This window comes from Eschrichtius robustus, chromosome 12, assembly GCF_028021215.1.
Source record: "Eschrichtius robustus isolate mEscRob2 chromosome 12, mEscRob2.pri, whole genome shotgun sequence".
Lineage (NCBI taxonomy): Eukaryota > Metazoa > Chordata > Mammalia > Artiodactyla > Eschrichtiidae > Eschrichtius > Eschrichtius robustus.
Window position 1 is genome coordinate 87,708,031 of NC_090835.1, and position 23,373 is coordinate 87,731,403.

The following is a 23,373-nucleotide window of genomic DNA, read 5'->3' on the forward strand; positions in this document are numbered from 1 at the left end:
ATATAAGATATATGTATATATGAATATGAACATATATATGAGATCCATCTCTAATAAATATATATCATATATAAAGCAAATTTAGGTATCATGCTACATATACACATATAGCTAATTTTCTAGGTAACATGCCTAGAAACACACATTTTTTATAGATGTATTATTATTAATTAGTCCTCTGTTACTGGCTATTTAGACTGAGTTCCATTTTTGTGCATTATAAATCATACAGATCACACTTCTTTTTACATAAATCTTTGTTTAAGTATTTGATTATTTCCTTGGGACAGACTTCTAGAAGTAGAAATACTATATCACAAGGTAAAACCATTTTTTAAGGCTCTTAATATATACATTCATCAAACTGCCATTCAGAAGGACCATGCCAACTTATAATACCAACATAATACAAAATTTCCTATTTTACAGCAGTCATATTTACTGAGAATATTTTTAAAACACTGTGAATCAGATAGACCAAAAAAAAAATATTGAAATGTAATTTCCTTCATTATGAGTGAAGGTAGTTTTTTCCCCATATTTTTATTAGCCATGACCCCATAAGAAATAAGCTGCTGCAAACAATGAACAGGATTGCAATCGTTCCATGGGAAAGCACTCTGTAAAGAATAAGTAGGATCTTAGGTTAAGACCAAAAAAGGGAATATTTATCAGGTGCCTCCTTTGCCCAGGACTGTGCTGGAATAATGAACCATGTTTGGCTATGTGTAACTAAAACTACTTTTACCTAGGTTGTCTCTAATAAGCCTCCTAATCATTCCATAAGAAAAGTATCTGCTATGGATTGATTTATGCCCACCCCTCCTCCAAAATTCATATGCTGAAGCCCTAACCCCCAATGTGACTATATTTGGAGACAGAGCTTTTAGGAGGTAATTTAGGCTAAAGAGGTCATAGAGGTGGGGCGCTAATCCAATAGGATTCATGGCCTTATAAGAAGAGGAAGAGAGAGCCATCACTCTCCTGGTGTGCATGCACTCATGAAAGGCCATGTAAGGACACAGCAAGAAGGCAGCCATCTATAGGGTAGGAAAAGAGGTCTCACCAGAACCTGACCATGCTGGCACCCTGACCTCGGATTTCTAGCCTCCAGAGCTTTGAAGAAATAAATTTCTATTGTTTAAGCCACGCACTCTGGAGTATTTTGTTTGAGTAGCCTGAGCAGACTAAGAGTGAGATGGGAGGAGAGCCTTTTGAAGCCAGATTTCTTGAAATCAAATCCCAGTCTTTCCTGCTCACTAGCTCTAAGACTTTGGGCAAGTTATGTGACTTTTCTGTGACTCAGTTTCCTCATCTATAAAATGATTTCCTACATTTTTTTTTTCTAATTTTTTTGGGGGAAAATACTTGGGACAATGACTGGCACATATATACGGTGTATATGTGTGTGAGCTTGTTTTTATGGTATCTTTTAGATTTATAATGCAAAATATGAATCATGGTTTTTTTCTGGATCTTAAATTATGGAATCTAAGAATTTTAGAAAAGTATCCAATTCTCTGTTACTTTTACAGCGATGAGTGATATGTTCTGTCAACCTGTAAATATAAGGATCAATCCACTCATACCCGACCCTAAGCCACTGACATTTAATGGTACGACCTCTCAGGGATCACCGAGGTTCAGAGAAACCAAATACACGTTAAAACAGAGCCCTTGGTAAGATGCACCCGTAATCTCTCTAAGGAGAAAAAAATTTTCAAACTGAGGGTCACAATGTATTAGTAGGCTGTGAAATCAATCTCATGATTTGCAACCAGCATTTTTAAAAAAATAAAATAAACTAGATGAAAATATATCAGAATGCACTTAAGGTAGTATTGTTTTCAGAATTTATGTTTCAAATGTGTGTGTAAGTGCACATGTGAGCATGTATGTGAGACAGAGAGAGTGAAAGAGACTTTTCTACCTCACTTTGCAATCAGAAGTTTGGAAGTCTCATCATCTCATTTCCTCTTCAGAAGTATTTCAAATGTAGACTCTCTCTTTTCCCACACTCTCCTTAAATGAAGCTCTTGTCTTTCTTCTGAGACTATTACAACAGACTACCAACCTCTGACATTAGGCTCTCCACAATAATTGTTTATGTGAAAAGTTGAAAATCAAGGCAACCACAACAACCATACAAGACAACTACTACAAAAATACACAAACTCTCTCCTTAAAAAGCCTCCAGTGGTTGCCCAGCCTGTAGAATGTTACCAAATTTCTCACGCAGGCATTTGTGGATCTTTACAAGATGGTCCTTATGGGATTTTCCTTTGCTGAACCCTGGACTCTGGTCATATTACACCGTTCCCTCAACATCCTCCTGGAAGGCCGGGCCTTGAAACTCTTATACACCTCTGAGAAAGGTGAGTCCTAGAACAAGCCCAGAGAAACATCCTAGACATTATTCCCATAACTCTTTTCCCACAGCTCTGCAGGACACCTGCCAGCCCAGTCCTGTTATAGATCTGGGTCTGTCGTTTCCACTGAGCTCTTCAGACCAAGGTTCCTGCCTCATATTTTATAGTTAATTAAGTGCAGGGATTGTATCTGTTTCCTTACATTTTTTTTCTGAGGGTGGAGGATGAAGGGGGTGGGGGTGGGTATAGGGGTAAGGTTTGAACTAATGAAACCAGAAGCAAAACTCAGTTCAAGATGCCCTCCACAGGGGGACCTGATTTTGGCCAAGCAGATTATCATGTGTGAGATCCACGTAATTTACTCCATGCTTGAGGGTCTGCTATCAAGCCTTAGGGACTGAGAAGTGGTTTTAGTCACAAGCAATCCACATGCCTGTAGATCATCGTTTATTAGATTGTTTGCCCAGATGAGGTGTCATCCTGAAGTTTTTTGACAATTCTAAAAGCATCTTCCAACTCTGCAGTGAGACATCTAAGATATCTGTGTTGCTTCCCTCATATACATAAATATTTTTCAATAAAAATCAGGGCGTGAATAATTTATTTTCTCCACCAACTGAAAGCCAACCATTTGGAAGACCACTTAAAAGAGATGAGATAAGTCATTCGTTAAAAATTACTTTTATATTTACACGGAAAAGAGGAAGTTTTGTTCTTCCCTTTGAATTTTGTTGAAAATCGAGGGCTTTACTAATAGTTTTGGCATGCAGGGTCATTTTTCATTAAAAGGCGAAAAGGCATCTGAAATCTGTATCTCTATGGATTATTCGTCAGTGGAACCAGGGCGATTCCGTGCAGAGGGTATTCGAGGCGTTCAACTTTTGGGAGTGAAACAAACACAAATGCTCCTTCCCCAAGGGGCGGGGGCGGTGCCTGAGCGACGCACCAATCACAGCGCGCCCTGCCCTATATAAGGCCCTGAGGCCCGTGCAGCAGTTTACGCTAGTTGCTAGGTGGTACTTATTCCTGAACTGTAAGGCAATGTCTGAGATGGTACGTGCTGCCCTAACGGACTCGGTTCCACCGTCCATCGAGAAACGTCCCCCCAGAAAGCGGGGCAAGAAGCCGGTTGGCTTGAAGGGTGAAAGTCACAAGACCACAAGCGCCTCATTGTCCAAGTTAATCATCGAGGCCCTTTCTATTTCTCAAGAGAGAGCTGGCATGTCTTTGGCAGCGCTGAAAAAGGCGCTAGCAGCCGTGGGCTATGACGTGGAGAAGAACAACAGCCGCATCAAGCTGGGTCTCAAGAGCCTGGTTAGCAAAGGAATTCTGGTGCAGACCAGGGGTACCGGTGCTTCCGGCTCTTTCAAGCTCAGCAAGAAGGTTGCCACTGAGCCCACCAAGGGAAAGGTCAAGAAGCCTGCTTCTACCAAGACGAAGAAGTGGGTTTTGGCCAGAGACTCCAAGTCTCCACAGAAAGCTAAGACCAACAAAAGAGCAAAGACGCCGAGGACAACAATGGCTGAGAAAGCTGGTAAGAGTGGCAGAAAAGCTAAAGGCGCCAAGGGCAAACAACAACAGGAAAGTCCAGCGAAGGCCAGAGCAGGGAAGCCGAAGGCTGGGAATTCTAAACTGACCCAGTCGAAGTCTAATCCGAGGAAAGCAACAACCAAGAAGTAAAATTTCTGCAACGGCCAGTTTACATAGAACCCAAAGGCTCTTTTAAGAGCCACCCAAATGATTTTAAGAGGGTGTAACATTGCGTTTTCAGAAGACTCCGGAAGAAAAGACTATTCGTCAACCTTATCGCTTGCCAATAAGCAAGTTTGTGATGCGGTAATAGTGTCTTGTCAGACAAACGGTACAGACTCTGAACAGCTTCAGATACTTAATGGTATGCTGACTGCCCAGTTCCAGAAAGTTAGGTTGTCCATCCTAATAAAAATAAGGCACATTCCTTGTATGTAAGTTCCTAAATGCTTAGAGAAGTGCTGGATTTTAAGTCTAGAGAGGAGAGGAGATCAGCTCCGTGCCCAACCGTACCTGACCATGTTTTTTCACCTAATGCTACTCTAGTATATGATTTAATGTGCCTTTCCATGTAAGATTTCTGAGCTCAGTCTCCATGGACTTTACAGGGGTTAATATACAGAAACCAAGGTCTCAGTTTGGATTAGTGAGAAGTTTACTTCTAGTTAAACAGATTTCTTTCCACTATGAGTGATTAGTTGTGTAAATCACAGATGTTTCCGTTTTACATTTGCAAGAATATTGAAATGCCTTTCACCTTCATTAGTTTGCAAGTAGTTACCAGATGACTTTGTATATTAAGCACATACTGTTACATTAAAATTTGGTTTGATAATATAGTCTTAATGTAATTGTTCTCTATTTATGAAGAGAATGATAGACTTGTTCAGATTGTGCTACACAGGCTGAAAAATGTTAACTCTAAAAGATGTATGGAGATGTTGGAGGTTCAAATATTAGGGTGTGACCTTTAAATCACAAACCTGCTTGTACTAGGAAACGCTCAGGGTCGGAGTTAAAGCATCTTTTTCGCTTTAAACAGTTTAGTTTGTTTTCACTTAGTTTGTAATTTAGCATTCTTAAAGATCCTCGTAAATAAATTTATACTGTTAATCTTATTTTGGGCCTTGGTATTGGGGGCGACTTCGAACAAAGCCCAGTGCAAAACTACGTAATTAATGCAGCCTCCCACGCAAACATGTTCTATATCCTGTCTGAATTCATTTGTATAATCGGGCCACAGGAAAAAAAAAGTAATTGTATCCTATGTGGAAAATGACTAAATACAATGGTTTCTTTGCTTGGATAAGGTGGCCATTGTTTCCCTCTGAAGTTGGAGTTGGGATAGCGCAGGAAAATTCTTCACTTGCCGGACAAGGCAGTGAGCTACTTCTCTGTGCCCAGCAGTGGACTGACCCCAGGCTATCATCGCAGAGGGAAAGGAGGAACAGCTGGCTTCATCCCGCCCAGAAGCCAGCCGACCTCCCAGCACTACTCCAACCTGTGTAGAACCTGCTCGGCCACTCTGCGATTTTGCTCGTCGGGCCCTTTAGCGCCTGGCATGCATCGGATTAAAGAGTTAACCAATGAAGGTTTTCCCTTAAGTTCCGGGTACCGGTATGAAACCCCTCGTTTTGGCCAATAAGAAACCAGCCTTGTAACACCACCCTCCGCAATTTAACAGTGGTTTCTTCGCCACACTGAGAACCAGCCAATGAAAGCTTGTCCCCGAAGAGCCTTCATTTGCATAGCTGTGTGTTGTGTGGGTGATACTGCGAACTTTTGTGCCATGGATGCCTCCAGCCGTCCACTTAAGGACAGTTCTCAGAATATTTCCAGATGCACAAAATAGGCACAAAATAGGTTTCTCTCATGGATCCAACCTTATATCACTTCGCGTTTCACCGTTTCTGATAAGCCTACTTTCTTCATAAAGACCCAAGTTTCTTAACACCTTCGTATAAGCGCAAAGCCCTGAATAGTTACATAACTGCGTTGTTAATGCAGCTTCCGACCATACTTCACATGTGAAATTAACTCTGCCATTTGGTTTTTCACACACCTCCGCAAAGTCCAACAGCCCTTCGGCGAGTTTGTGGGCGGCCCTGAAAAGGGCCTTTTTGTTTTTTTTAGATGTCGAAGTCTGTCTCGGCTGATGCCGTGATCAACCACCGAAGCCGTAAAGGGTGCGGCCCTGGCGTTTGAGTGCGTAAACCACGTCCATGGCGGTAACAGTCTTCCGCTTGGCGTGCTCGGTGTAGGTAACAGCGTCCCGAATCACGTTCTCCAAAAACACTTTCAGCACCCCGCGAGTCTCCTCGTAAATTAGCCCGGAAATGCGCTTGACACCACCACGGCGGGCCAGGCGACGAATAGCCGGTTTGGTGATACCCTGGATGTTGTCCCGTAAAACCTTGCGGTGACGCTTAGCGCCGCCTTTACCGAGACCTTTACCACCTTTTCCACGACCAGACATGGCTGTTGTCGCAGTAAATTTTTAAACGTAGCACTGCTCTTTAAATAGCATTCCTCCGGACCTGATTGAAAACAAGAGCCCTGGTGGCTTTTTCCAAATTAGGTCATCAAGGGGTGGGGCAAGGAGGGGCTTATTAACATTTCAGTGTTTTGATTGGTCGAAATACCTCGCTCTTCGTCTGGCGGGCCGGAAGGTGAGGTGGACTTCAATCAGCTGAAAAGCTTTAGTTTCTCTTTTGCCTTGCCCTATTTTTTTTCTGTGGGCGTTTGCAAGTTGAGTGTATTCAGCTCAAGGACACGGAGCAAAGAGCTTCACTCCACATTTCCTTTTGGTAACTTGGTAACTAATAAGTTAGATAATGGTTCCTTGGGGAAGGTAAAAATAATGTGTAAAGGAAGATAGAGTTATAGGTCAAGGGACTTTCCCTTTCAGTCCTTTTGATGTTTCAATTTTAAAGGACGCATTTTGATGGGGCGAAGTATAAGCCGGCCATGAAGAGGCTCTCGTCCTAAAAGATCTGTGTTTGGAAAGACAAAAAGGTAGACAAACGACTGCAAATTAAAACTTCTTCCTTTTCTTCTCTTCCTCCATTCAAACACGTACTGGGTGACTCCTTTTTCTGCAAATGCATGTGAGAGAAGGAATTTAAAACTAAGCTTGGGTAATCAGTTACCTCTGGACCCTCTTCCTGGCCTTCTGCGCCTCATTGGCCTGCAGTTCCTAAAAGCTTCTTTCCTTCTTTCATTAATCCTTTCTCAACCTTCTCTAGTTTTAGAGACAAGAACATACGTTTGTTTTGTAGAGTCCAGGATTAATAGTAAGATAGGGCTAATACTTGATTAAGGTCATTACAAAGCCTACAGGGCCCTCCCCTGGGAGGCCTATGATGAGATTATGGGTGTTTTGAACAGGTTAATCCCATTTTTGTTTTCATTCTTTTTTTAAAAAAGCCGAACAGAACAGAACTGGATCTGAATATGGTTTGAAGAGAAGGATTTCTCAAATCAAAGTTTCTCTTTGGCTTCCTGACAACTTTCAAAAATTTCCACAGTAAGAGTCACTCTAGTTAAATTGGAAAAAAAAAAAGATACCCCCCCCCCATCCTGGTTAATAAATAAATGTTTGTTGGGGAGATTTAAAATGAGATTATGGCCTGAGAGAGACCTCATATAATAACCTCAGACTTAGGTAAAAAGGGAGAAGAGACCCAAAGATGGAGACAAAAGACCCAGGAGAGGGCAGGAAAGCTCTGGATGACACATGGTTTTATCACTTCTGAAATAATTAGATGGTTACATTCTTCTGCCCCAAAGTGAGTGTTTTTAGGCTCCTGACTTTCACTACCCTTTCCCACCACAAACATGCACCTTATAAGCGGAGACTTAGCTAGGAAGAAATGCCATTCATTACACAGGAAAAGTGCAAGGTCAGAGTTCACAGGTAAACATGAAATCTCAACATGCTTTTTAATTCATGAAAATAAATTTAAAATAATGTGTATGACATGGTTCTTTTTTTCTTATTCCCTTCTCCTAATTTCTTGTTTTCTAATTTTTTCTCAATGACATTGACTCAAAAATCATGAATGTCAAAACAGAAATATTGGGCTTCCCTGGTGGCGCAGTGGTTGAGAGTCTGCCTGCCAGTGCAGGGGACGCGGGTTCGAGCCCTGGTCTGGGAAGATCCCACATGCCGCGGAGCAACTAGGCCCCTGAGCCACAACTGCTGAGCCTGCGCGTCTGGAGCCTGTGCTCCGCAACAAGAGAGGCCGCGATGGTGGGAGGCCCGCGCAACGCTATGAAGAGTGGCCCCCGCTTGCCGCAACTAGAGAAAGCCCTCGCACAGAAACGAAGACCCAACACAGCCAAAAATAAATAAATAAATAAAAATAAAAATAAAGGAATTCCTTTAAAAAAAAACACAAATATTTAAGAGGTATACAATTATAGATTTATATTAAAAATGGATTCTTCCACTCTAGGAAGAGTTCAGGTATTCTTTGGTCCTGTAGCTTGGGAAAAGGTGGGTCACCCTGGAACTCTCATTCTCATAGTGAACCTGGCTTCACAGAGCCCCATTCATGTGAGCGAGGCTCTTCAAATAAAAACCCTACAAACAAGTTGTGGCTAAATGGACACATGAAATATTCACACAAATAAAACTGTGATGTTAAGCAAAAGTCTTCTAAAAATATAAAATGCCCAGAACCACTCTCCACAAACTAACTCAATCAGAATATCAACGTTGAGGAATATATATATATATATATATATATATATATATATATATATATATATATATAAATATATATATAAATATGAGGAATATATATACACATATCATCCCATGGAATATATATGTATTCAAAAGACAATTCTGATACTTAGCCAGAGTTGAAAACTACCAGAATATACCAGCACTTTTCAGGGTACAGTTGTACTTTAGGAAAAAGAAATCCCAGGGTAGAAATACTTTTGAGCAATATTATAGTTGCAGAAATACATAAGTACAATCTCGCCCCACTTAGCCTGACAGGGATTTATAACATGACAGTAGTTAGCTCTGGGCATTTGGGGACACCACTCCTGGTCTGGGGCAGACAGCTCTTCTGACCCCTGGCTGATTTATCTCCTTCTCACCTAAGTCTTTAATGCATTTCTCTTTTTTCAGCCACCTGATCTTTACTTTGGTATGATCTATTTTCTTATTCATTTTTCCTGAATTAAACTGTCATTCCCACTGGCATGTTTTTGGTTCCATAACATACATATACTGTGTCTCTCCATATTTTTCTCACTTCCTCTCCTTATCCTTCTAGGAAAACGTTCCTGCTTTTTCTCCTTATTTTATTTTATTTTTTAATTTTGGCTGTGCCATGTGGCTTGCGGGATCTCAGTTCCCCATCCAGGGATTGAACCCGGGCCACAGCAGTGAAAGTGCCGAATCCTGACCATTAGACCACCAGGGAACTCCCTGCTTTTTCTCTTTAGTTCAAACTCTTTTACTAAAAGTTTTTGGCACTTGCACTTTCTAGGCCTGCTGTCCTTGTGTGGGTTTTCTCCCCTAAATATTCATAATACATTTTGACCTACTAAAGAAAATGTTATTTGGAAAGAGAATTTCTAACAGTATCCTTTCTTAAACATTTGCTTCAAAATTTTTATAAACGTGTTTGTAGTTAAATTTGATTTTCAAAATTCCATTGAATACTTCCTTAATCACACACACAAAGCCCGAAGAAAGGATTTTGCATTTTTTTTAATGGTGAAAACTGAACACAAAAGTACACAAAGCAAAGATCATTAACTGTTACATCCATGTTTAAAACAGGTGCTTTCTTGCACACATAGTGAAGCTCCTTTGTCATATCCAAGTTGCTTGCTGACTATCTTATGAAAATGCCATTGTGGTCACTCTGTTTACAGAATAAGATCCAGGATATTTCATCAACTCATAGGGTAAGGTTAACTGACAAGACTTTCACTGAAGTTTATACAAATATTGGTGTTATCCTCACCTCCCCCTCCACACACAAATGCACTGAAGGCTCCAAAATTCTATTTTAGAATCTTTGGGTCAAAAGCCAGAATTTGCTTTTTTTTTTTTTACTTAATTACTTTATTTACAATACTTTCTACGCAAATCTGGTGAAAAATGATTCACAGGTGCTTCAATGCTACCCATCCCATAATACCTCCCTGAATGATAAATAGAATAAATAAAAATGTGAATTTAATAGTTAGAATTTTGTGTGTGAACAGAAAAAAAAAATTCCCAAATGTTTCAAATATTTATGAAAAAATTATAGAGTATATTCTGAAATGTTAAAACAGGTTCTCTCCTCACTCAGGAAATAATCAGAGGTGCTGCCACTAGGCAGCAGAATGGATACTCAAAGGAGTATCCTAAAAAGATGTAACAATGCCAACCACACGTTTCCTTGATTCAGAGAGAGGGATTGTGTAGTGGCTATGAATCTGAGCCAGGCTAGCTGGGAAAAAAATCAATACAATCATCTTCCAGCTGTGTAACCTTCAGCAAGTTAACCAACCTCTCTGTGCCTTGGTTTCCATACAGCAAAATAAGGGTAGCAGAATAAGAAGAGTTTGTACCTCACAGGATTCTTCCAAAGAATTAATATTTAGAACAGGGCCTGACATCTAGTAAGTACTTGATAATTATTAGCTGAAAAAAAATTAGTTTTAGAAAATATTTAAGCCTAAGAAGACTTTTCTGAGAATGAAAATTCATTCAGCCAAGAAATAGAAGCTACAGAAGCATCTGCTTAAAACACATCATATGTATCTCTCATACACATGAGTAAACACCTTAGAGAATTACTCAGAATCAGCATATGTGAGATACCAGCATGCATGCCAGGCCAAGTAATAAATGCACGCAGGATGTCAAGGCAACCCAGGCTTTTTAATCAAATTGTCACATGAAATGATTTAATATTGTATTAATATTCTACATGTTAATCACTGATTCAAAAAGGGAGAAGAAAAAATGATGACCCAAAGTCCACAGAAAGAAATCAAAATTAAAAATATCACTCCACGCATGTGAAAATCTTCCATGGTTAAATTCATGCATTTTAAAATTCTAGTTATTATTAGAGTGTGTAGCTTATAAGAACCTTGCAGCATTTTAGAGAAGGTCTTTTTTTTTTTTTTTTTTTTTGCATTTTTTTTTTTTAATTTTTATTTATTATTTATTTATCATGTTTATTTTTGGCTGTGTTGGGTCTTCGTTTCTGTGTGAGGGCTTTCTCCAGTTGCGGCGAGTGGGGGCCACTCTTCATCGCGGTGCGCGGGCCTCTCACCATCGCGGCCTCTCCTGTTGCGGAGCAGAGGCTCCAGACGCTCAGGCTCAGCAGTTGTGGCATCCTCCCAGACCAGGGCTCGAACCCGTGTCCCCTGCATTGGCAGGCAGACTCCCAACCACTGCGCCACCAGGGAAGCCCAGGTGTTTTGTTTTTAAGTGTGTGTGTGTACCTGAAGAATGTATCAAGTACACGGTACTCTAAGACTATATTATTATAACTTAAGCCGAAGTTTTGCCTGTACCACCCAGCAGCCTTAACCAACTACTGGCAGGTTGCCTCAAAGATCACCAGGTTTGTTCGTTTTCCTTCTGTTCTGTTCCCAGTTCAGGTAGCTCAACATTGCCCTGTGATTCCAGCGATTCAAATAGCTGGTGAATAGTTTCAGCTTTGCTCTCTCAAATTTTCAGGGGCTTTTCTCCAAAAGTGATCCCCAGCGCCCCACCCCTTGTTTATTCTTTCCCCCTGAGGAACCCCCGCCCCCCACCCCATAGTCGAAAGACCACTGTGACATTTTTGGCCACCAGATGGCGCCCTTCTCCTTACTACCACCCTTGTAAATGGTTTTGCCAGAGGCAAAATAAGATACAGATTTTTAAATCTGACTTTTCAAATGTAGTTGACCTTAAGAATTGATGAACAAGGCCAGAAAAATTAAGCTAAGAAACACTGAAAGAAAATGGAGATTTATAACTACGGTTATTAAAAAAAAAAATAGCAGGCCACAGTTGCCGACTGTTAATAAATGTGTTATTACTGTGAAGAGTAGAATGTTTCTTGAAATTTTGGCCTGTGTGAAACAAAACCAATATAAGACAAAGGTTGCCTAATTAATTGTAACATATCCTTAATGAGGTAGGAAGCTCAGTATGAGCCAGGAAGCTTTTTGGCAGTCTGATTTGAGTATAGGATGATGTTTAAGGAGAAAGAATTTGTCAGTGTGCTTCCACCATGGTTTGGAGGTAAAATGACCAATGTGTTACAGCTTAGATGGTAATGTGTCTAGTGTGAAGAAAAACAATTAATTCAGTTACCATGGTTTAATGAAAATATTCCATGAAACAAAACATTAAAAAATTAGAAGCAGTAAAATGTCCCCAAAATAACGTGATGATTAAGTCGATTAAGTATATACATAAGATGGACAAATACATCAGGAAAACCATGCAGTACACAACACAATGAATTATGCATTTATTAAAATATATGTATCTACTAATTTTATATATTTTAATATAGCAATAATAGTGAGAGGAAATATGCAAATTTTTAATAGTCTTTATTACTGGCTAATGGAATAATAGTTTCAATTTAATTCATTTTCAACTTTTCTCTAGTAAGCACAAATCCTATATACTTTTATCCACTTAACTTTGGGAACTGCAAAAAAAGAAAAGTTTAAAAAAATAGTTGAGATCTCTTTGCCCGAGTTCAATATCTACCAAACAAACTTTTGAGCTGTATTTGGTCTGGGGCAGCTGCCCTCCAAGACAGAAAGCCTCGTTCACGGTTATGCCGCCAAATACACGTGGCAGCACAAAGTAAACACAAGTTTCCTGCGTGTATATATTAGTACTCTTTTGAATATGGTCAGACAAATTATTTTCCCAGAATCGACTAATTCCTGAGTGACCTGGTTAGATTAATTTTTTGAACGTGCACAGCTGGGGATGAGAACCAGACTCTCAAGGACCCCAGGAAGATGCTGGGGTCAGCATCTTGGTGCTGACCAAGGCCACTTGGTGGCTTCTCGTTTTCCATCTTTAATATGAGAGAAGTTGCTCCAGTTTTTGGAGGGAAATGCCTCCACCCTGGTGGTCCTGATTGGAGCAGGACACTGTGAGGTCCAACACAGTAACTAATTGACACCCCCACTCACAGTCCCATGAGTGATGCCAGATAGAGCTGGCCGGTGGTGGCAACAGGCGTCGCATTCCAGGGATCTTCCCTCAGGGACTTTGAAAGGAGACATGGCTGATATTGTTTTCTGCTGCTTTTTCCCTTCATTTGGGTCGAACTCACCGAGAATATAGACAATGAGACAAGAGAAGAGCTAGCTCCACAGCCATCTCCTTCCTTCCCCATTTACTCCAGGCATCTAACCATCTGAATGCAGCGCCAAAGAGCTGGATCAAAGAGCCAGATTGACTGAGTTTGAGACCTGTCTCTGTCCCTGGCAAGCTGTGAGATATTCTATTTTTTATTTCACTTTCTTCATCTTAAAAAAAAAAAGAGGATAATAGTACTTACATCAAGGAACTATTGAGATAATGTATGTAAGTAGGCACTCAGAACTAAGTCTGGCACCAAGGAAGAGCTTTATAAATAAGTGTCAGCCACCTTAGCATTATCGTCGTCATCTTAATTATCATTTTCATTGTCAGAACAAGGAGAGGGTGTGAGCAGAGATCAAATCCTGTGCTACTTCAAGTCTGGCATTGTAAGTGCGGGTATCATTAACCTAAGGAAACCTACATGGCACCTTTGTGCAAATTAGAAAAAGACATTCCCTCCTCAAGACACTTCCCACCCATTTTCCGGAAGACTATCATAATGCGCACAAACATCCATGATGCCTCTTCTGGGAAAGGTGCCTCCTCGGGTTGTGCAGTGCACAACCTTCACGCTGTACAAAGGTCCAGGTCTCCCTCTGATGGAAGAGACCACGGGGCTTGGAGACAGGTGAGTTCTTGCATAACAGAGAGACGGTTAAAAGGAAACTTGAGTGGGTCCAGGAAATGCCTGGATGTGTGTGTCAAATTCTGGTAGGGGTATTAGAGTGTATGTCCCGAGGAGAAGGTTCAAAGCTATTCTCAGATGTTTAAAGGAATCACAAGTCCCCCCAGATTTAAGGAGCCTCATTCCACCGTTAGGAGATGAGATGATGTAGGTGTATGGAGTCTGAGGTGATGCAGGAAATGAAGGCAGGCTCTAGATGCAGCTTGGGATTCAGGAGAACCAGTTCTCGGGGAGAGGTCACAACTGGGGCTCTTTAACAAGCAGGAACTCAGAAACCTAGATGGGGAACGTTTTGACAGTGAACGGGGAAGGCTAAGAGCAGAGAGTTCCTGAGACAATTCCTATTTCTTAGGTCCAGCTGTCCGGAAACATGAAGAACGCCTCAAGTGCACCCTCTCTTTCCCCACAAGGAGTCTGCAGGCTGCACTTCATTCACATTCGGCTAAGACATAGTCCCCTGCGGCTCCTCCTGTAAAGACAAGATCCAGGAAAGAAGCATCATAGACCTGCGATCCTCTTGCCTCCTCCCCTCCCCGGCCACTCATGTCAACTCTTACCACCCCTTTCCCAAGGAACTCCTGGATTTCAGGCACCATTATCTCTCATCTGGAATTGCTGAATAGCTTCCTAACTGGTCTCCTTGTCTCCCATCTCACCTCCTAACAACTCACTCTCCATATCGAGGAGACTGGGTCCCTCCTTGCTTATTTAAGTCCCTGCATTGATCGCCGCCCCTCCAGTGCTCATAACATAACATCCCAAAGGCCCCCAGGGCTCTACAGGAGTTGGCTTCTGTCTGCCCCTCTTTCCCCTGCACCACCAATGTTCAGGGAGTAGAAATGCAGACTGAAAAGTACGTAAAGTCAAGGGTCAAATTGATAATAATTTCTCACCTCCCAGCATGCCTCACACTCTCCCACTTGCACGGTTGCTTCATCTGCATTAACTTCCCCTCGTCCTCAACCTCACCTAAAGAAATCTTACTTCTTCAAGATCCAGAAGCCTTTCTTGATCCCCAGATGAACGTGGTCATCCCTTCCCTTGACACCCCAGAGCATTTGCTTCATATCTGCCTTAGGATCTTTGGGCGTCTTTAACTGCATTTACCTGTCATGGATTTCATTCCTTACTAGACCTGGGTTCTGAGATAGCAAAGGTGACTTAACCTCAAAGCACCTGCACTACCTAAAACAGCACCTTGCAAAATAAGAGGCGTTCAAAAGATGTCTGTTGAAATAGGAGCTTTCATTCTGAGGGAAATCATTAATTCCTGCTCCCAGGGAGATGCCAGGGCTCCCAGAGAAAGACAGATGAGAAGGCTTCTCATGGATGCCAACTCCCCTTTGCCCTCCCCCTGCTCCACTTCCTGCAGGAGGGTCAGTGTGTCCTGGGGGCAGAGATGCTAAGAGGCTTCCTCCTTCTTCCTACTCACTGGAAGCCTGCCTTCTCCTCAAGATTCTGAACAAAATTCCAATAAGGAAGAGGATGATACAGACAGCAATTCCACTGATGATTCCAGTGACCAGGGTGCCAGACAGCGAGGGCTCTAAAATAGCAAAAGCAAGGGAAAGCCCATGATCACTGCCCCATCCCAGAGCCAACCCTCCCCTCTCTGCCCTGTTGACCACTCCCATCCCACCCACACCAGGTTTTCTCAGCCCCTGGCTCTCATCCATACCCCAGGTGGCAGTGAGGGGCTGATCCAGGCCTGGGTGTTCCACCTGGCAGCTGTATCTCTGCTCTTCCCCAGGGAGCACGGCCAAAGCCACCCAGCCCTGGTAGGTTCCGTCCCCGTTGGGCAGCACGTCCTCAGGCTCAACGTCCTTGGCATCCAGTGGCTGCCTGTCCTTCAACCACCTCATGGTGATGTCCTGGGGGTAGAAGTTCAGAGCCTGACACCGTAGAGTGGTCACTGCAGAGGCCACGTGATGAGTCACTTTCACCAAAGGAAGCGCTGAACAGGAAGGAGGGAGGATCTGGAGGGGGAATTCCTACCCACGCCAGGAAGACCAGAACTTTCACTTCACTTTCTCTACAGGTTGGAGGAAGGAGTTTCCCTGTGCAGATAGAGCAAGTTGTAGGAGAGACACACCATTTTGTGCCCTAAAACATGTTCCACGATTGGTTTCTGATGTGGTGTCACATGGAGAACAGTCACAGTCATATCAGCCTGTTCTCCGGTCCCACATGTAAATATGCATACCTGTTGCCCATGTCTTACGTTCTTTGTTAATATATTAAGTGGAATCAGATGAAATTGCCCCTATGAGGCTCAAAAGTGATTGAATATGTACTACTGGTAATTTCACCTGGTTCAACCCAGTAAGTATTCTTGTAAGAAGGGGCCTTGTAAGATAGGCAGCCTACGTGACTACTGCCATGTTCTGTGAACGTAACCTTTACCCTCCAAGATTCTGCTACTCTGACCGGTTGGCTCCTTGGTATTCATCTCTTGCCTTGGTATTCATGTGATAATTGGCATCTCTGAATTCCTAAAAGTTATAAATATACATAGCGGTCTTGGTTAAATCAAGAGAAAAATCACAGTTACTTCTTCTTTAGCTACGTGCATGGGAAAAAAATGAACACCATGACTCATGGCTGGATGATACATCTCAATTGTAAAGTGGAGACCTCAGAGCTGGAGACCTCAGGGTGGAAAACTCAGACCTCATTACTTTCCCAGAGAGTTACACAACCTCGACCATCTCTGAAAACCCAGCCGGGGATCCCATGCCCTGCATCCGCCTCCCCTCCCTCACGAGAGGGGCAGAGGGCGCTCCCGCCGTACCTTGCTGGTCCAGGGCCCCTCTCCCCAGCTCCAGCAAGCGCCGCAGCTGCTCTGGGCAGTCCCGCTCGAGGTAGGCCCTGTTCTGCTTGGCCCGAATCTTGTTCACTTCCCACTCCAGCTTGGTGGTCCGAGCCCTGGGCTCTGCTGCTCTCCAATCCAGCGTCTCAGGGTGGAATTCAAGATGGTCCTGCCCATCGTACCCGTACTTCCAGAACCCTCTGGTGCTGTTGTCCTCTTGCACTTCACAGCCCAGGATCACCTGCAGGGTGTGGGACTCTGGCAGCACTCCCAGCTTCGTTACTGAAACCAAAGGAGCAGGCCCCTGTTTTCGCCATTACAGGGACCCAGTGACCTCACGAATCAAACTCCTGCCCTCTTCCCTGCCCCCCGATCTCAAATAGCCAGTTCTCTCCCTCAAGATGCATCCCTGAGGCAGGGACACACTCCGCCCACCTCGGGAAGGCGAGGCGTGCTCTCCACGTACCCTTGCTTTGGTTGTGGTTGTCCATGATGGTCCAGAAGTCCACGATGAACATGTGATCCCAGCCTTTCAGGCTCTGGCTCAGCTGCAGCCACAGCTGGCTGGTGGCCCTGCCCCAGAGCCACGGGGCACGAGGCTCTGCACGGCGACTCTCGTGATTGTAGGACACGAACAGCTGGTCGTCCACGTAGCCCAAGGCCTCAAACAGGGGCAGCCCAAGGTCTGGCTTGGAGGCACCCATGAAGAGGAAGCGCAGGGAGTGTGACCCTGGGGAGAGGGCGACAGGCCTTCTCTGTGGGCTGCCTGGGGAACTGGGAGGCAGACCTTCTGAATCAACTGGTACCAGCTGTGTCTGGTCCCACCCTGTGAAAGTGACATGCGGTGCCTGCCTTCCCTCCGCATGCCCCTCCCGTCTGCTCTCCCCTTGTGCCCATCTGCCACGTGTGCCTGCCACCCCATTGCAGACCCAGGCCTCTGCCCCAGTAGTCACGATTACAGCAGCCTCCTTTGGAACCAACAGACTCTAGAAAATCCCAAGGTCTGTCTAGCTAGGGCAGTTGAGATCAAGAGTTATTGCTCAGAGCCAATTAGATCCAAGTCCAGAGGAATTATTGTTGGTTTTTATCACTACTTCCATCTCTAAATGCTTTACTGTGTACAGGCAGACTTCGTTTTATTGCACTTTGCAGCTAATGTGTTTTTTACAAATTGAAGGTTTGTGGCAACCCTGAGTCAAGCAAGTCTATCAGCACCACTTTCCCAACAGCCTTTGCTCACTTCATGTCTCTGTGTCACATTTTGGTAATTCTCGCAAGATTTCCAGCTTTTTCATTATTATTATATTTGTTATGGTGATCTGTGATCAGTGATCTTTGATGTTACTATTATAAAAAGATTTTGCCTCTCTGAAGGCTCACATGATGGTTAACGTTTTTCAGCAATAAAGTACTTTTAAATTAAGGTATGTATGTTGTTTTTTTAAGACAATGCTATTGCACACTTAATAGAATACAGTGTAGTAAACATAATTTGAATATGTACTGGGAAACCAAAAACTTCATGTGAGTAGCTTTACTGTGACATTCCCTTTATTGTGGTGGTCTGAAACCGAACCCACAATATTTCTGAGGTCTGCCTGTAAATGTTTCCTGTCAAATGCTGGAAGATGTGCTGATAAACAGCTCAGGGCAGCTTTTCAGCCACAAAACAGTTCCAAATCAAATGCAAATATAGAAAAACCCCAGTAAGCCCAAGAGGACAGATCTCTGGGCAGGTGAGAGCTTCCTTACACCTCCCCTCAATTCTAGAATGAGGGAGTTCAGGGATGTATCCGCAATGCCTAGAACAGTGTCTGGCACGTAGTACATGCTTAATACATACTTGTTGGGTGACCAAATGCTGACTTCTAGATTTTTGTCTCTGGCCGTGAACTCTAGACTCTTACACTCCAACTGCCTACATGATACCACCAGTTGGATGACTCACTGGAATCTCAAACTTGAGCAAGTCCAAAACCAGGCTCTTGATTTCCCCCAAGATGCTCTTTCTTCTGCCTTCACCATCTCAGAACTGGCATCACCTATCCCCCTGTTGCTCAGGCCGATAAAATAAAAATAAAAATAAAATAAAATAATAACAGAGGCACCTTCGACTTTGTCTGTCATGTGATCCTTCATAGATCCCTCAGCAACTTCCTTCAAAATAGATCCAGAATACAACCGTTTCTCACCACCACTTCCGCTCCCACCGGCCCAGTCCATCAACTCCTGCCTGCCTGCTTGCCCTGTTTTTATAGTTGCCCCCTTCGCTACGCTTTCCACAGAGCAGCTGGAGCAATCTTTTCAACAGCTGTGCTCGATCACATCACTCCTGGGCTGGAATCCACACTGTAGCCTGTGAGGCCCCAGGAGACTCGCCCACAGCTCCTCTGCTGAGCCCATTGCCTATCCTAGGCCTCCGGCTCCTGCGCTCCTGCTGCACCGGCGCCCTTGCTCTTTCTTCAACCAGGACATTCCGTCTCTTAAGGGACATCTGGCAATGTCTGGGCACATTTTCGGTTGTCACAGCTGGGGAGGGTACTAACATCCAGTGAGTAAAGCTCAGGGATGCTGCTAAACATCCTACAGCGCACACGACAGTCCCCACAACAAAAAAAAATGTCAGCAGTGCCGAGGTTGCAAGTCCTTGCCAGGTCTCCCCAGCCTGTCCCGGAAGCGCTGCTCCCAGGCAGCGTCACCTCTATTTCCTTCAGGTCTCTGTTCAAACCCAGCCAGGGGGCTTCCTTGGTGGCGCAGTGGTTGAGAATCTGCCTGCCGATGCAGGGGACACGGGTTCGAGTCCTGGTCTGGGAAGATCCCACATGCCGCGGAGCAACTAGGCCCGTGAGCCACACCTACTGAGCCTGCGTGTCTGGAGCCTGTGCTCCGCAACAAGAGAGGCCGCAACAGTGAGAGGCCCGCGCACCGCGATGAAGAGTGGCCCCCACTTGCCGCAACTAGAGAAAGCCCTCACACAGAAACGAAGACCCAACACAGCCAAAAATAAATAAATAAATAAAAAAAAAAAAAACAAAAAAACTCACATTATTAAAAAAAAAAAAAAAAAAACCCAGCCAGGGAGAGTGGCCTGCCCTGATCTCTGTGCGTCCCACGCCTTCAGGGCACCCATTACCTGATGCTCTCTATCCCTTTGTGTATTGTCATCACCGTCTACTTGAATGCAAAGCACCAGAGGACTAGTCTCCCCGCTCTCTCCTGGGTCTAGAACAGCGTAACACATGGGTGGTGTTCCTTCAATACTTGTGAACAGTGAAGACTTGTGTCCAACAAATTTTATGGTTCAACCCCTAATGCAGTGTGACTTTTAGGAATCGCAGCTATGAAGCGGAGACACGGGCTCTGCCTCAAAAGCCCTGAGTAACATTGAACAAAGTCACCACCTGTGAGCAAGTCTTATCTCATTCTCGTCATCTATAAAGTGTGGATACACATACTACCTACCCTCCAAGTGTGGTTCTGAGGCTACCTGACAAAGTATAAAGCGTCCAGAGCTGTGCCAGACAACAGTAAGGGCAAACACTGCCAGCTAAGATTAGAACCAGTGATACTTCATTTAATGTCAGAAAACCAGATTGCCTGAATTCTTTGTAACCTGGGGAAAGGATTTAACCTGAGGTCGTTAACCACTAGTAAAATCAACATACGAATAGCTCCTACCTCCCAAATGCATAGTAGAGTCAAACAAGATCACAGATCTGAAGGTGATTTAAAACTGAGGTCATTACTTACATGTTAATTACCATCCCTTTGGCATCCTTTAGTAAAGGCTGGTTAATTATACAATACTATTAACACTGCAAATCAACAAACCCGGGCTGAAAATGAGAACTGTGAGATTCAGTTCAAAAGTTCAAAAACAGCAGATATGTTATTTTTCCAGGCAAAAGAACAATCACCAAGAGTCAGTCAGTCCCTAGGCCGACCTCTGTCAAGAACCTCCCACCCACAGCGCCAGTGGTTCTGAAATGGAAACCCGGCTGGGTCCGCCGTGCGTTCGCTCGTCCCAAAGTCTCCCAACCCTTAGAGCGCCCGGGGAAGGAAACACCGAGGGGTCGCTCCGGCCGAGGTCGCCCTTGGTGAAAAGAACTTCCTGTTTGGGGATGATCGGGGGTAAAACGACACAACCACCAGTAGAAACAAGAATACCGAGATCCGAGTCCAAGGACCCCTAATCCGAGCTTGGCCTTGATGAGAAAAGGTTTATATCTAAACACGGCACAGTCGGAGGAGGGAGTGGGTGGTTCCGAGCGTGACTCCATAGCAGCAGGGACAGCGAGCGGGCCGGGGGTGGGGGTGAAGGTCTTGGGGCGAGAGGCCCCGTAACCCCATCTGCACCCCAGTGACTCACGTCCCCTCCGGGGAAAGTTGGGGGAGGGGACCGCGCACAGGGCTGAGCAGTCGTTCCGAGCTTAGCGAACTCCCAATCGCTGAGAAAAGCTAGTTTCGATTTTTCCTCCCCCCCACCGCCCGCCGCTCCCCTCTCTGGCCCGCAGCCCCCGGACTCACGCGGCGATCGCCCCTGCGTGGCCACCGTCCGCAGGAGGATCAGGAAGAGAAGCGCCGGCCGGGCTCGCGGGCCCATTTCGCCGGCTCGGACCGTCCGTCCTGGCGCTTTTCAGCCGCTTGGGTAGGGCGGGGAAACGGGGGTGGCCCAAGAAGTCACCCTGGAGCCATTGCCGAGGCTCCGGGGATCCCAGATGAAACTTCCTGGACAGTGGGAACCTTTTCCGGGGCCACTGGCGAAAAGAAATGGGTCTCCTGCACTTGAACTCTCTCTCCTGCAATCCAGAGTACCTGCTTGGGAAACACTCGGTGACGTAGCTGTCCTTCTGGTTTTTAAACCCAGAGAGGATGTTGCTGACTGGGGAAAGTATATTTCACGATTTTCTGATCTAAATATTTAAATATTGAATAACTTGAAATTTTAATTATACATTTTCAAAAATTTTAAGTTCAACTTTCCAATCCTGATGTTTTCGCATAAAAATTTTATTTTATTCTTTGATCAGAATTAGTTAAATCATAAGATTAACAGATTAGATCCTATCTATCGAAACATCTTTCACAATTTATATAGTTAAATTATATGTCACAAACTACTGCACATTGGAATCACCTGGAGAATCGTTAAACCTATTGATGCCCTGCTATAGCCCCCAGACGCTCTGATTTAATTGCTGTATGGTGCCACCAGAGCAACGGGATTTTAAATACCCCTCTTCCCCCCAACACACACAACAAAGTTTGAGAACTACTGTCTGAGAAATTTCAAAAGGATATTAATATCTGATTTTCCTGAAACCTTTAAGTGCCTAATAAATATAATAAGTGATACCTTTTAAAGCATGTATGCAAATTTTGGCCATCTCAGGAAAAATCAGAGTTGGAAATTAAGGCCTCTTAACTGTGTGGGGATATGAAATAGGGTGGGGAAAATGTTGAATATTGCTGATGAGCACATGGGGGTTGATTGTGCAATTACTTTTTTTTCTTGGTAACAGCTTTATGGAGATATAATTCACGTACATACAATTCACCCATTTAAAGTATAAAATTCCACGGCTTTAGTATATTCATAAAGGTGAGCAACCATACCACAATCAATTTTAGAACATTTGTCATCCCATCCACAATGAAACATTTTAGTACCATTTAGTCATCATCTCCAAATTCCACCATCCTCCCTCCCTCTCCCCTTACCCAGTCACTAAGCTGCTGCTAAAAAACATAATTCAGCAAAGTAAATTTTAAAGATTGAATTGGCTTTATTGAATGATTCATGAATCAGGCAGCATAACATCTAGCAAGCAGAGGAGAGCTCCAAAGAGCTACAAAAAGGGAAAGATTTAACGGTACTATGGCCTTACTCCAGTTTCTCTGAACCTCAGTTTGCTCATCTGTGAAATGGGGATAATTTCTGATCACCAAATGATACTCTATGTGAATGACCTCTTACAGCTGTTAACAGATATGGACAGCCCTAGAAGGTAATAATTACAGACCGGCAGATTAGGAATAAACTGTATGTTGTACGTTTTGGTTTAGAGTGCCATCAGAACTAACGAGATACCATGGTATAAATGTCTCTTTCATTTGGGAAGAGTTTGGGACGATTGCAATGACTATTTTTGTCAATTGTTATCTTTCAGCTCTTCCAAGAGCCTTAGAAATTTTAAGGGAGAAAACGTCCTCGATATTTAATATCTTCTAATGAAAACTGTCGTATATATTTTTTTCATTACCGATGAGAAAAACAACAAAGTCTACTCTTGCTCACTTTAGTATAATCAGAGCTTTTGTAAACTACCCTATTGTATCTCATTTCTGATGAGTATATATGTGTGCTTTAAAGGCACATAAATTATAATCAATCTTCAAGGCAAAGTTATACTGCAAAGCCACTGAAACTCTCCGTCTCAACTTTCTCATTTGTAAAGAGGTGATAATAACAGCTACTTCATAAAATGATTTTTAGAATTAAATGAAAAAGAATAAAAATTGATAAACGAAGCCCTCAACAAGTGCCTGGCAAATAAACAAGGCTAAACCATGTTTATTATTAGTACATATTCTAATATCATACTAATATTATCAATGACATTTT

The 23,373-nt window shown here is 43.5% G+C and overlaps 3 protein-coding genes across 6 annotated transcripts; 1 reads left to right on the forward strand and 2 right to left on the reverse strand.

Moving 5' to 3' along the window:
- Positions 1–115: 115 nt before the first annotated feature.
- Positions 116–8,225, forward strand: H1-6 (H1.6 linker histone, cluster member). Of its 2 annotated transcripts, none has more exons than XR_011075733.1 (2): positions 116–2,375; positions 7,973–8,225. XR_011075733.1 is itself a non-coding variant. In XM_068558847.1 (2 exons), exon 2 carries the CDS (start codon positions 3,411–3,413, stop codon positions 4,047–4,049), a length of 639 nt encoding a protein of 212 aa, XP_068414948.1. In that variant the 5' UTR covers positions 116–2,375; positions 2,678–3,410; the 3' UTR covers positions 4,050–4,950. The 2 variants fall into 2 exon arrangements, 1 of the variants encoding a protein (XP_068414948.1); XM_068558847.1 differs by lacking the exon at positions 7,973–8,225 and adding an exon at positions 2,678–4,950.
- LOC137773531 (histone H4) lies at positions 6,064–6,375 on the reverse strand. The gene has a single exon (XM_068558281.1). The coding sequence runs from the start codon at positions 6,373–6,375 to the stop codon at positions 6,064–6,066; it is 312 nt and encodes a 103-aa protein (XP_068414382.1).
- Positions 8,226–12,436: 4,211 nt separating the features above from the next.
- HFE (homeostatic iron regulator) lies at positions 12,437–21,577 on the reverse strand. 3 transcript variants are annotated; one of them, XM_068557348.1, is made up of 6 exons: positions 21,276–21,577; positions 17,215–17,478; positions 16,731–17,030; positions 15,618–15,893; positions 15,372–15,485; positions 12,438–14,408 (listed from the first exon to the last, which is right to left on the reverse strand). In XM_068557348.1, the coding sequence occupies exons 1-6, from the start codon at positions 21,349–21,351 to the stop codon at positions 14,368–14,370; spliced, it is 1,071 nt and encodes a 356-aa protein (XP_068413449.1). In that variant the 5' UTR covers positions 21,352–21,577; the 3' UTR covers positions 12,438–14,367. The 3 variants fall into 3 exon arrangements, 2 of the variants coding, with proteins under 2 accessions (XP_068413449.1, XP_068413450.1); XR_011075625.1 differs by lacking the exon at positions 15,372–15,485 and having other exon boundaries at positions 12,437–14,408; positions 15,618–15,996; XM_068557349.1 differs by lacking the exon at positions 15,372–15,485.
- Between the last annotated feature and the right edge of the window lie 1,796 nt (positions 21,578–23,373).

Excerpts from the sequence above, each read along its gene's own strand:
- HFE (XM_068557348.1), bottom strand. The coding sequence starts at position 21,351 with ATGGGCCCGCGAGCCCGGCCGGCGCTTCTCTTCCTGATCCTCCTGCGG. Across the intron at positions 17,479-21,275 it reads CACGCAGGGGCGATCGCCGC|GGTCACACTCCCTGCGCTTC; the intron begins GTGAGTCCGGGG and ends CCCTCTCCCCAG. Across the intron at positions 15,486-15,617 it reads GCCCCTCACTGCCACCTGGG|AGCCCTCGCTGTCTGGCACC; the intron begins GTATGGATGAGA and ends TTGCTATTTTAG.
- LOC137773531 (XM_068558281.1), bottom strand. The coding sequence starts at position 6,375 with ATGTCTGGTCGTGGAAAAGGTGGTAAAGGTCTCGGTAAAGGCGGCGCT.
- H1-6 (XM_068558847.1), top strand. The coding sequence starts at position 3,411 with ATGTCTGAGATGGTACGTGCTGCCCTAACGGACTCGGTTCCACCGTCC.